At 44.0% G+C, this 13,962-nt stretch overlaps 1 protein-coding gene across 4 annotated transcripts in view; it reads left to right on the top strand.

Moving 5' to 3' along the window:
* NEDD4L (NEDD4 like E3 ubiquitin protein ligase) overlaps positions 1-13,962 on the top strand; it is a 334,412-nt gene that overhangs the window by 138,943 nt on the left and 181,507 nt on the right. For 3 of the 4 annotated variants that reach the window (XM_073680895.1, XM_073680881.1, XM_073680907.1), the window contains one exon: positions 11,195-11,276. In XM_073680895.1, coding sequence (XP_073536996.1) covers positions 11,195-11,276 — 82 coding nt within the window. Of the gene's footprint in view, positions 1-5,889; positions 5,926-11,194; positions 11,277-13,962 lie in introns of those variants that run through there. The other variant, XM_073680915.1, reaches the window with a different exon arrangement.

Genomic DNA, 13,962 nt, shown 5'->3' with positions numbered 1-13,962 from the left:
GCATCTGGTGCATGCTCAGTGAGGCAGCGTTCACTGGCCACGGCTCCATCTCTGCACCGCGCATGCGCTGAATACCACTGGGGCCGTCTCTGCACCGCGCATGCGCTGAATACCACTGGGGCCGTCTCTGCACCGCGCATGCGCTGGATACCACTGGGGCTGTCTCTGCACCGCGCATGCGCTGGATACCACTGGGGCCGTCTCTGCACCGCGCATGCGCTGGATACCACTGGGGCCGTCTCTGCACCGCGCATGCGCTGGATACCACTGGGGCCGTCTCTGCACCGCGCATGCGCTGGATACCACTGGGGCCGTCTCTGCACCGCGCATGCGCTGGATACCACTGGGGCCGTCTCTGCACCGCGCATGCGCTGGATACCACTGGGGCCGTCTCTGCACCGCGCATGCGCTGGATACCACTGGGGCCGTCTCTGCACCGCGCATGCGCTGGATACCACTGGGGCCGTCTCTGCACCGCGCATGCGCTGGATACCACTGGGGCCGTCTCTGCACCGCGCATGCGCTGGATACCACTGGGGCCGTCTCTGCACCGCGCATGCGCTGGATACCACTGGGGCCGTCTCTGCACCGCGCATGCGCTGGATACCACTGGGGCCGTCTCTGCACCGCGCATGCGCTGGATACCACTGGGGCCGTCTCTGCACCGCGCATGCGCTGGATACCACTGGGGCCGTCTCTGCACCGCGCATGCGCTGGATACCACTGGGGCCGTCTCTGCACCGCGCATGCGCTGAATACCACTGGGGCCGTCTCTGCACCGCGCATGCGCTGAATACCACTGGGGCCGTCTCTGGACTCTTCCTGGGAATTTAAATGAAGTGCTCATAATGTGAAATGCTAAAATGGACCGTTTATAGCATGGGTATAGAGTCACCTAAGGATAGGACATCAGTATCAACATTGTATAAATTGGAACGCAATGTACGGTCTGGCCTGTGGCACTCCCTACCCGAGTGTGACCGCTTCATGTATATCCTCACACTCTTGTCGGAAGAGCCGCTGGGCAGTCCGTACACTGTGTCCCAATCTCTGTACCCTTAGGCCCCTATTCCCTGTTTTTACATGGATTTCATATTGCAGCATGCGCCAGTCTGGTGCATGAGAATAGCAGGCTGGGCGGGCGGGCACAAAGTGAGATGATGGACGTGGTCTGACCGATGTGATCGTTCTGGTACAGAATTTTTATTTTTTTTTTTAATTTTCCTTTTTGCAATATTTAAATCTTTCTCGGAAGTCTCCCCTGTGAATTCTAGGAATGATGACTGGTTCCGTGTTCTAATTGCTGATAATTACATGTCTGACAGTCACTACTGTGTTATGACACTTGTCACATCTTCAATCATCCTCGGTGGAAAGTTACTGTACTTCATAGTCACATTTACCTGGCGCTGACTTTTTTTATTGGGTTTTCTCGGGTTCACTTATACCCCGAGGCGCTGCCATCGTGGGGCCAAAGCTTCTGGATGCATAAAGAGCAACTCCAACCAACAATACAATGTTAAAGTGGTATTAGGAAAGGACTGAATCACCTTCATTATTTAAAGAAAAAACTCGCTGTGTCTGCAGGAATGTTAATTTTTAATTACACTGGCTGAAAATCTGCCCCAATCTCACAGGTGTACCGGTACGTTACACCCCTCCGATAACTGTGACAAGCCCTACACCTGCGCGATCATCACATGACCAGGATAGTTTTTTTTTTATCTATTAGTTATCCTAGATTAGATAACAAACGGCGCCACTCTTGTCCAGTGGCTGGGTCAGGTATTGCAGTTTAATCCTTTTTCCAGTAAATAGCCTTCTCTAGTATGGCACCACTTAAATGATAAAAAAAAAAAAAAAAAAAACTGCAATATTTCAAGATATTTCTTTATGGATAAAGCATAAAAAATACATTTCCTTTAAGAGTTTGGAGGAATGCGAGTGCGGAGGACAAGGCTTGTGGGATCTTGTTTATTTTCAGACGGTGGAAGTGGTCGGAGAACACAGTGAGTGTTTATTTCCTCTGAAGAGATTTACCCTTCAAATACACTTCTGCTTAAAATCATTTGCCAACCGCGGCGGGAGCCCGAGATCCAATTGTAGATTTGGCTTCGGCGGTGGCATTTATCAGTAAATGTTTGCTAGTGGAAAGTGTCACACGGTGTGATCTCACCTGGTGTCAGCTGAGCCAAGTGATTTCCAAATATACAATTTCTTTCTGCTTTCTGCACAGTGGAGGCCATACGGACATAGTGTGTAATGGGAGTTCTGTTACCATGTCCGAAATATAGCGGAGATAATAATGACGTCTATGGGCCATGAGGTCATCAGAATAGGTAGACTCAACGTGAGCTGCTCATTCACTGCATTTCAAGTTCTTATACATGGAAGGCAGTATTATAGTAGTTATATTCTTGTACATAGGGGGCAGTATTATAGTAGTTATACTCTTGTACATAGGAGCAGTATTATAGTAGTTATATTCTTGTACATAGGAGCAGTATTATAGTAGTTATATTCTTGTACATAGGAGCAGTATTATAGTAGTTATAATCTTGTACATAGGGGGCAGTATTATAGTAGTTATATTCTTGTACATAGGAGCAGTATTATAGTAGTTATATTCTTGTACATAGGGGGCAGTATTATAGTAGTTATATTCTTGTACATAGGGAGCAGTATTATAGTAGTTATATTCTTGTACATAGGGGCAGTAATATAGTAGTTATATTCTTGTACATAGGAGCAGTATTATAGTAGTTATATTCTTGTACATAGGGGGCAGTATTATAGTAGTTATATTCTTGTACATAGGGAGCAGTATTATAGTAGTTATATTCTTGTACATAGGGAGCAGTATTATAGTAGTTATATTCTTGTACATAAGGGAAGTATTATAGTAGTTACATTCTTGTACATAGGGGCAGTATTATAGTAGTTATATTCTTGTACATAGGGGCAGCAGTATTATAGTAGTTATATTCTTGTACATAGAGACAGTATTATAGTAGTTATATTCTTGTACATAGGGGGCAGTATTATAGTAGTTATATTCTTGTACATAGGGGGCAGTATTATAATAGTTATATTCTTGTACATAGGAGCAGTATTATAGTTGTTATATTCTTGTACATGGGCAGCAGTTTTTTAGTTATATTCTTGTACATGCGGAGCTGTACTATAGTAGTTATATTCTTGTACATAGGAGCAATATAATAGTAATTATATACTTGTGACATATTGCCAAATTATTGGGGTTTTCCAAAATGTTAATACTTTGTCAAAATTTTGGGAAATTTTAATGACCTGTCTTAATTCAGCCACATTGGAGGGTTTCCAAGCATAGTTTACTGTTGGTATGATGTTCCTTTTCTGAAATGCTGTGTTACTTCTAGCCAGATGTAATGGGACATACACCTTCCAAAAAGTTCAACTTTTGTCTCGTCAGTCCACAGAGTATTCTCCCAAAAATATTGACGATAATCAAAATGTTTTCTGGCAAAACTGAGATGAACCTTGATGTTCTTTTTGCTCTGCAGTGGTTTTCGTCTTGGAACTCTGCCATGCTGCCATTTTTGCCCAGTCTCTTATGGTGGAGTCATGAACACTGACCTTAACTGAGGCCTGCAGATCTTTTGGATGTTGTTGTGGGGTCTTTTGTGACCTCTTGGATGAGTCGTCGCTGTGCTCTTGGGGTAATATTGGTCGGCCGGCCACTCCTCACTGTGGTTCGCCAGAGTCCCAAAGCTTTAGAAATGGCTTTATAACCTTTTCCAGACTGATAGATCTCAATTACTTAGTTTCTCATTTGTTCCTGAATTTCTTGAGATCACAGCATGATATCCTCAAAAGCTAGACCTTTTGGTCTACTTCACTTTGTCAGGCCGGTCCTATTTAATTGATTTCTTGATTGAGAACAGGTGTGGCAGTAATCAGGCTTGTGTGTGGCTAGGGAAATTGAACTCTACTTCCCAAAGATATGATAAACCGCAGTTAATATGTTTTAAGGGGAATATGGGAGCACAATCACATTTTCACACAGGGCCCTGTTGGTTTGGATTTCTTTTTTCCTTAATAATAAAGACCTTTATTTAAAAACTTCATTTTGTGATCACTTCTGTTATCTTGGTCTAATATTTAAATTTTGTTTTGTGATCTGAAACATTTAAGTGTGACTCGCATGCAAAAGAATAAGAAATCCGGAAGGGGGCAAAAACTTTTTCACACCAATGTGTGTTTATACATCTGTGTGTGTGTGAGTATAAATGTATATCTATATCTCTGCAAACAGGGTTTATAGTATATAACATCCTTATATAATGTAGGGAACAAGGACAGGTAATTCTAGGCTTGTTGTAGGTGTTTCTGAAGAGGTGGGCTATTGCATCTCTTTTGAGGGTTTCAGTGGCAATGAGATTCCTACTGATTTGAGGTAGCAAGTTCTAGATTATTGGGGAAGCACAAGAGAAAATTTGGAGATAATGTGGGGAGCTGAATAGGAGGGCAGGGCCCGGGGAATGGTCTTATAAGGAGGACAAGATTACATGTGGGGTTGTTTCTGGAAATTGGGTCTGAAATGGATTTGAGGAGCACAAGGGTGTTTGAATGGAGTCCACCGAGGATGGTGATGCAATAGTCTAGAGGGGTGATGAAGGGCATGCACTTGCCTCAACTCAACTTTGAATCAACTCATTGAGCAAGACATGGCTCCAGCCTCATGTGAGTCTTATGCAATCTGTGCCAATGATAAGTTATTGGAATAACCGCCCCCTTATTGGCCAGTCATTCCCATGGGAATTAAATATCGAGACCCCCACCGCCTTCCTACTGTTTTTTTCTTTTTATGGGGGTCCTCAGGGATTAGAACTCGGGGGTGACTGCCACTATCCTCTCCACCCTTGCTACCTACACTCCTGCCCATAGATGTCTATGGGGGCTGCATTATTTTCAAGATCTCTGTTTGCTGTCCTATAACGGGAACACTCATTGTTAATGCTTAGACATGAACACGGGGCAGGCCACTAAGCAGCTTGGCTTCTATGTCGGGTGACATGAACTTTACGGGTTTTCCATTAAGAATGTTTGCTTTCTGACAGCAAGCGGAGATCTTAAAAATAAAATAATTAAAAAAAAAATAACTAAATAGTTGCGGTACTTTTCATTATACGGAAACCGAACTTTAAGTAGGGATGTAGCTGGTTTCAATTGGCGTGGTACATAGTGCGCCCTCTTCTGACGCAAGGTGCATTAGTAGCCACTCTTAATATATGGTGGATACCACAAGCTGATGCCGCAGCACACTGTATCTGTATACAGGACAGGATGATCCCTTTAAGAGCTGCTGTCATCTCGATATTTCACTAGTTATGTTTGGTGAGGCCGACCCTTTAATTGTATATTTATATTTTAAAATTTGAAAGGGTTGTGAGAACTTGCTCCCCCCTCCTTAATAACTAGCGCCACCTTTATCCATAGGCCGTGTTAGGTACTGCAACTTATAATTGTATGACAGCAATACCGGACACAGCCTATGATTTAATAGTGGCGCTGTTTCAGGATAGTCAGTACACTATATTTAGCCTGAAATGGTGTCATAAAAAAATACAACTCGGCGCTCATGTCACTGAAAGAAATGTAAGAAAATAGGGAAAAAAAAATTCTGCGCCCATGAGGGGATAAGGTGTGTGATGTCACTGCAGCCCGTGATGCATCTGTACAGCTGACTGTGGAGGATGCTCAGCCCTGCGCTCCCATGTGTGTGCAGGTGATGGCCGGGCTGACAGGGTGTAGACGGGGCAGGTGAAGCACACGATTTCCCCATCGCTTCTCACAGTGACTCACATAATTACACCACCACATAATTCCTGCTGTTTGTGCTGGAAGCCGAGAGCTGGGATCGATCCACAGACAAGAATGCACCAGGTAAGGACTGGCTGGTTGGGGACTACAACTCCCAGCAGGCACTGATGGCTGCCAGGACTCGCTGGGGATTGTAGATCGCAGTCCGCAGCCTCACACTTCTATGACTTTCAGTGAACACTGACATTTGTGGTTTGCTTCATTTCACACAAGACCAGGTGTGGGGTCTGGAAGCCGTCCTGTGTGGATTATATGTATCCACAGGGGGGGTGCAGGGTGGTCCCACATCCGTATGGACTGCTACTATGGCCACCGCAGTGTGGGGAACTTATAATTGAGCAAATGGGGTTTTCAGACGTGAGATCTACAGATATACCAGTAATGGATGTTTATGTTCTCCGGGGCCGGACATGCCATGATGCAACCTGAGCTGTGCAGAGTCATCGGGGCCCAAGAGATAAAGGGCCACTACCACCTCCAAACGGCAAGCGGCTTCTGTCAGACACACACAGGGGCCAAGGGGTGAGCTTGTGCTCTGCAAAGGGTCCTTATATTCTTACAAAGGGGCCCCCCTCTGTCTGTGTCCACCCCTGATATACTGTACACATGTACAATCATTATGCACTGTTACGGAGGTGTGTGTAATATACATATGACACATATACATCTGTGTGTGTATGTATGACGTGTGTGTGTGTGTATATGTATGTATGACGTGTGTGTGTATGTATGGTGTGTGTGTGTGTATGTGTGTGTATATGTATGTATGACGTGTGTGTGTGTGTATATGTATGGTGTGTGTGTGTGTGTGTGTATATGTATGTATGACGTGTGTGTGTGTATATGTATGGTGTGTGTGTGTGTGTGTGTGTGTATATGTATGTATGACGTGTGTGTGTGTGTATATGTATGGTGTGTGTGTGTGTGTATATGTATGACGTGTGTGTGTGTGTGTGTGTGTATGAGATGTGTAAATATATATATTTATTATATACACACTGGCACCAGGAGCAAACACCGTACACAGCCACAAGTGTTTAGGTGTGTGTGTACATACACACATTATTATTATTAATATATATTTAATAGTGTATGTACACACACACCTAAATACATGGTTTTGTATGCACACATGCACATTTACACTTCCTATGTGTAACTAGTGGGAGCTGCCCGGGATTTGCTCCTGGTGCCAGTGCGGTTTACAACAAGCTGCATTACCTTTAGGTGTTTATACTGGGCTTAGGTTGGAACCTCAAGCTTTGCCCAGATGAATGAAAATGTAGCTACGTCTCTACACACATTCTATACATCCATGTTTTATACACACATACTATACATCCGTGTCGTATACACACACACTATACATCCGTGTCGTATACACACACACTATACATCCGTGTCGTATACGCACACACTATACATCCGTGTCGTATACGCACACACTATACATCCGTGTCGTATACACACACACTATACATCCGTGTCGTATACGCACACACTATACATCCGTGTCGTATACGCACATACTATACATCCGTGTCGTATACGCACATACTATACATCCGTGTCGTGTATACGCACATACTATACATCCGTGTCGTGTATACGCACATACTATACATCCGTGTCGTGTATACGCACATACTATACATCCGTGTCGTGTATACGCACATACTATACATCCGTGTCGTGTATACGCACATACTATACATCCGTGTCGTGTATACGCACATACTATACATCCGTGTCGTGTATACGCACATACTATACATCCGTGTCGTGTATACGCACATTCTATACATCCGTGTCGTGTATACGCACATACTATACATCCGTGTCGTGTATACGCACATACTATACATCCGTGTCGTGTATACGCACATACTATACATCCGTGTCGTGTATACGCACATTCTATACATCCGTGTCGTGTATACGCACATTCTATACATCCGTGTCGTGTATACGCACATACTATACATCCGTGTCGTGTATACGCACATTCTATACATCCGTGTCGTGTATACGCACATTCTATACATCCGTGTCGTATACGCACATACTATACATCCGTGTCGTATACGCACATACTATACATCCGTGTCGTATACGCACATACTATACATCCGTGTCGTGTATACGCACATTCTATACATCCGTGTCGTGTATACGCACATTCTATACATCCGTGTCGTGTATACGCACATACTATACATCCGTGTCGTGTATACGCACACACTATACATCCGTGTCGTATACGCACACACTATACATCCGTGTCGTGTATACGCACATACTATACATCCGTGTCGTGTATACGCACATACTATACATCCGTGTCGTGTATACGCACATACTATACATCCGTGTCGTGTATACGCACATACTATACATCCGTGTCGTGTATACGCACATACTATACATCCGTGTCGTGTATACGCACATACTATACATCCGTGTCGTGTATACGCACATACTATACATCCGTGTCGTGTATACGCACATACTATACATCCGTGTCGTGTATACGCACATTTACACCCAGATACATATAACTACACAGGTCGTTAGCTGCACACACATTCATAGTCATATCAGCATACATCTGTAGCCGCTCTTTACACCTCTCCCGACAGATGATATTGGGGAAAGAATGGTCGGGTGAAGTCCAATCCTTTTGCTCTTGGGGTACATTGTCGTCTGTCGGGTAGCGGCCTGCTTCTCTTTCCCTGTGGATAACCTGCAGGCAGTCGTCTGGGCGCTTGTGTATCTGGGGGGCGTCACCACACGTTGGTTTTCCTCTTGGGAATTGTTTTTTCTTTGCCCTTTGTGCCCTGTAATCCCGTTGAGACACAGATCCGCAGTAACAGCCGTGCACCCAAAACAGCAAAAATTTTTTATTACCGCAAAGTTACTATATTTTACATGAATTGTAGCAGAGAAAATAAGTTGCAAAAGTTTACATACCCACTACAAGTTTTTTTTTTTCTTGGCTGTCTTATTTATAAGAACGCATTCAGGGACATAGGGACGGTATAGGCGCCGTTTTTAGGGAGCATTTGGCACTTTTTTTTTTACATTTTTTTATCGTTCATTACCAGGGATTGTCATTTTTCTTTTATGCCTGAAACAGTCATGTGACACCGATGACATCATGAAATGCCATGTACAGTATAAACAAGGGGCGGGGCTTAGGTTTACTCATTTCCTGCAGGTTTTGGGGAGGGCGGGGCTGAAATAGTCAATGTAGAGCTAAGCTGCAATACCACGTACAAACTGTGGACAGGTGAGGCGCTGTGTTTTTTAAATCATTTTTAATTAAAATTTTCCTTGATTTTGTAATTCTGGACATCCCCTTTAAGCATTAATAAACCTAATATTTTTACAATGCGCGGATCTTGCATCCCCACAGATCTAATGTACATTTTTGGCTCCGCACCGCCCTGTTTTGCCTGTCTACATGTGTTTGCTTTGCACATTCAGATGTGTAGGGAGCGTTTATCGCTGCCTGTGGTGGCGGTGGGTGGGTGGGGGGGGGTGGGGGGGTGGGATCCCGCTTGCTGCTACTAGATGTAAGTGGACCGCTCAGGCCAAGTCTCCTTAAAATTCTGTTCTGTCAACTGCAAGCAGTTGCCGGAAAGCCACCGAGACGCAATAGAAGTGTTATGAAGTCAAACATAGAGCTAATTGCCGCCCTGAGGAGCTGAGCCTGCCGAAAACAAACATTGTTCACATTCCTGCATGTAAATAATGAGCGGCTGTGCAGCGCAGCTCGCAACGCAGGACGCTTTATTTTCACTAAATATGTTGTGTGATATACAAAGTGTATATAGTGTGCGCTGTGTGTTTACTGTACAGGCAGAGCGGGGTATGCAGGGGGCGATATGGAATAAAAATAAAGCTTAAAGGGGCTCTCCAGCTTTTGGAGAGGAAAAAAGTGACTGCTTCAACCAATGATTGGCTGCAGTGGTCACATGTTGATAGTAAGCAAATACCAGGAGGGTCACTGGAGCATCGGCGCTGAATCACTGGTGGAGTAACATTTATTTTCTGTTTTTTATTTTTTTCCACAAGTTAAATATAACCTTTATTCCGCTTCTTGCCTTTCTCCCCTTTGTTTGCCTTTCTCCCCTTTGTTTGCCTTTCTCCCCTTTGTTTGCCTTTCTCCCCTTTGTTTGCCTTTCTCCCCTTTGTTTGCCTTTCTCCCCTTTGTTTGCCTTTCTCCCCTTTGTTTGCCTTTCTCCCCTTTGTTTGCCTTTCTCCCCTTTGTTTGCCTTTCTCCCCTTTGTTTGCCTTTCTCCCCTTTGTTTGCCTTTCTCCCCTTTGTTTGCCTTTCTCCCCTTTGTTTGCCTTTCTCCCCTTTGTTTGCCTTTCTCCCCTTTGTTTGCCTTTCTCCCCTTTGTTTGCCTTTCTCCCCTTTTTTCGGTTATTTTTTTTTTTTTTTACTTTAATGCATATATTTGGGGCTAAAAACAAAATTTTGCACCATTCAGCTTCTACAGGCACGTTAAACTTTCACATGGTCTGTGTTGATAAATCTGTTGAGAGGAGGTCAGAAAAAGACAGCACGCTTTCCTGTTAGACCGTCATAGCGGGCCGACTGATGGATTATAAGTTAACTCATTTTTTTTATCCAGTTACAGACGAAGGCAATAGGAGGCAAATGGTGCAATTTTTTTCATCAAATCCAATTGCAAAAATGATTTTTAGCCAAAATTGTATGCATTTAGGTTCTAAAAAAAAAATTGTCCCAAAAGGTCAACAATCCCTTTTAAGGGCACGTTCACATGTTTTGATTTTTCCACGTACCAGAAAAACTGAACAATTTTTATTCTGATCCATTTCTCCTATACGTGGAGAAATTTTTAAAAAAATCTATACATTTTCCATTCCAATAGTTTGTAAAAATCAGACCGCACTTGGATGCCATCTGAGTGCATTTTTTTTTTTTTCCCACAGACCCATTGACTTGTGCCAGTGCAGGTAAAATAGTGCTGCAGCTGACAATGCATCAGCTAGACTGGATACAAAATTGACCAACTAAGGTTGTAATTGTAAAACCCTGGTATTTAGGCAGTGAATGGCGTTATTTATGCAATATTTGTTGTCTATAGGGTGGTATTATTTTTGCTCCCTAGTGTCATCATATTGGTAGTGCTGGTATTAGTTGGTCGTTTTGGGGTTTACAATCTTTTCCAATCCACCCCTGACCACCAGACGGGACCCAATTATTAGCCCAATGTCTCTACAAACCATGTAGGGGTACTGACAGTAATGGTGGGGCTTTTCTGTACCTTGTCCTTTATATTGTGCACGTTTTCTTTTGCAGTGATCCTTACGTGAAATTATCCCTGTACGTCGCAGATGAAAACCGAGATCTTGCATTGGTGCAGACAAAGACTATAAAGAAGGTAAGGTGTGGATGTGATGATTGTATAATGTACACCTCTGCTGCTGCGGAACCTCATCATGCGCTCCGCTGCTGCTGCGGAACTTCATCATGCGCTCCGCTGCTGCTGCGGAACTTCATCATGCGCGCCTTAGCTGCTGCGGAACTTCATCATGCGCGCCTTAGCTGCTGCGGAACCTCATAATGTGCCCCTCCGCTGTTGTGGAACCTCATAATGTGCCCCTCTGCTGTTGTGGAACCTCATAATGTGCGCCTCTGCTGCTGCGGAACTTCATCATGCTCCCCTCCGCTGTTGTGGAACCTCACAATGTGCGCCTCTGCTGCTGCGGAACCTCATCATGCGCGCCCCTCTGCTGCTGCGGAACCTCACAATGCGCCCCTCTGCTGCTGCGGAACCTCACAATGCGCCCCTCTGCTGCTGCGGAACCTCACAATGCGCCCCTCTGCTGCTGCGGAACCTCACAATGCGCCCCTCTGCTGCTGCGGAACCTCACAATGCGCCCCTCTGCTGCTGCGGAACCTCACAATGCGCCCCTCTGCTGCTGCGGAACCTCACAATATGAACCTCAAGCCCTCTACACCCGCACCCACTTCCCCTTACTCAGCAGCTGAGCTGTGTAGCCTGTGGCTCTGTATGATTATGAAGCTCCTAGGTTCCCTATAACATTCATTGCTGTACGAAGCCTCTTATTCCTTGTACACTGGAAAGTTAAACATAATTACAACTTTGTGCAGGAATTCCTCACTATAAAGATCTCTGTTTGCTGTTAGTAAATAAACACATCGCCCGCTGATGTCTATATGTAAAGATGGGTAGAATTATTACAGCGTGTATTTTGGGGTTCAAATCTAAAGTGATTAGTTTAAGTGAACAAGTATATTTTTATCACTGTATGGCACTTAGTTTTGACCCCCATGTGGCGCTATTATTACTGAGCACTATGCTTCACCGTTATTTGCTTCTGTTAGAATTGGTCAGTTTATCAGATATTTTTTTATTTATAAATTAAAAAAATGGAACAATCATTAGAACAATGTCGGCGTTTGGCGCTTGTTTACTATGTTACATACAGTAGTTGACGACAAGGTTGAAAAAAACACATGCTCTCCTGCCACCGAAAATGCAGAAAAAGGCAAGAGCTCTATGAGAAGGACGCCAATGGCCCCATATTTGGGGAAAAACTCCTTATTGCCCCACTTCTGACAATTAGACTCATCATTTTAATGTAATATATTCACCCTGACTTGTATGTACGGGATGTACGAAGAGACGTACGTCTTTTTGCTAGGTTTGTCTCCAGCCACAGTTGGCTCAGTGGGTATATTGTACAGCTAAGTAGTGCCCTCCCTGCATTGTGTCTGTGTTTCCAGACTCTACCAGCTGCCGGGGTTGGTTCTGGTCAGAGCTAGAATATCTGCTGTGCTGGCAGGGGTGGGCAGGACGCTGTGCCCTTCAGGATATGTCACTTGTTCTGTAGCTCAAGGGTTTGATAAGAAGTTTTTTTTTTGCATTTTTCCTCCGTGTTCCTGCAGTTTATTATCACTTGTTTCCATTTAAGCTTGGACTGGTTGAACTAGTTAGAGCCTGACCTCACATTAAGGAAAAGGGGGTTTTCTGGGTTTATATTATTTATTCATTTATATAATGAAAAGTTTTGCAACTTTATAAAATACTTTGTATTTCAACTCCTTGCGGATTTCAGTGTAATACATGCACATTTGGCTACAGAGAAGCGTCAGATGCGCTGCTGAGAAATCTGCACCAAATATGCAACCAAGTGTATGTGCACACCTGCCTGGAATCCGGCTGAAAAAGAGAAGCAAGAGCATCCCAGAAAATGGACATCATGCACAGCAATGTCAAAACAATATTGTTGTGTACAGATTCTGTCTTATGTTACTTCTTTTAACCACTTCTGGTTTCGGAAACCGTCTACTCTCTATACTTGACCGTATAGTCAGAGACGCCGGCGGCGAGGCCACCGCAGGAAAATGACTGCCGGCTGCGCCAGCGTCTAAGGCTTCATTCAGACATCTGATTTTTGCATATGAGTGCTATCCATGTTTTTCATGGATAACACTCGTACCTGCGATAATCTATGGGGCCATTCATATGTCTGATTTTTGTTCTTTTTACTCTGACCGAGTGGTTCATGGAAAATATCACAGACATGTCCGATTTTGTTCCAAGGGTCACAACAATATACGAGCCAGTGGGTCCGGAAAAGAGTTGGTTGGCATCGGGATGCGGTTCGAATTTTACGGAATGTCAGAATGGAAAAGGGTGTTTTTTTTGTTTGTTTTTTATTTCTTCATGTACCACAAAGTGCTGCTCTGGTGCTGCTCTGGTGCTGCTCTGGTGCTGCTCTGGTGCTGCTCTATTTTCTCGTACATGAAAAAAACAGACCTCTGAATGAGACCTAAATGATGCAATGTGCACAGGGTGTTTTTAGTAGTTTTTTGGAGTGAGGCCACTTCTAATAATTGCCCTTAAAGCCACTTTGAAAAACTTTGCTGTTAATATGTCCAGTCTTTTGAGCGTTTCTTCCTCTTCAGGCTTTAAAAACTTTTGGTGGGGTTAAAAAAAAAAAGTGCACGCCAATTCTTTAAAGCAGCTCCTGATGGAATCTACTCCAAACTAGGCACTGTCCAATCAAAATGGTGCTGCTGCGAAAACAAAAGGGCTT

Source organism: Phyllobates terribilis, unplaced genomic scaffold (genome assembly GCF_046119375.1).
Source record: "Phyllobates terribilis strain yellow unplaced genomic scaffold, ASM4611937v1 Scaffold_1__5_contigs__length_1240528914, whole genome shotgun sequence".
Taxonomy (NCBI): domain Eukaryota; kingdom Metazoa; phylum Chordata; class Amphibia; order Anura; family Dendrobatidae; genus Phyllobates; species Phyllobates terribilis.
The sequence above is the reverse complement of the archived record's forward strand: the minus strand, read 5'-3'. Positions and strand labels throughout refer to the sequence as shown.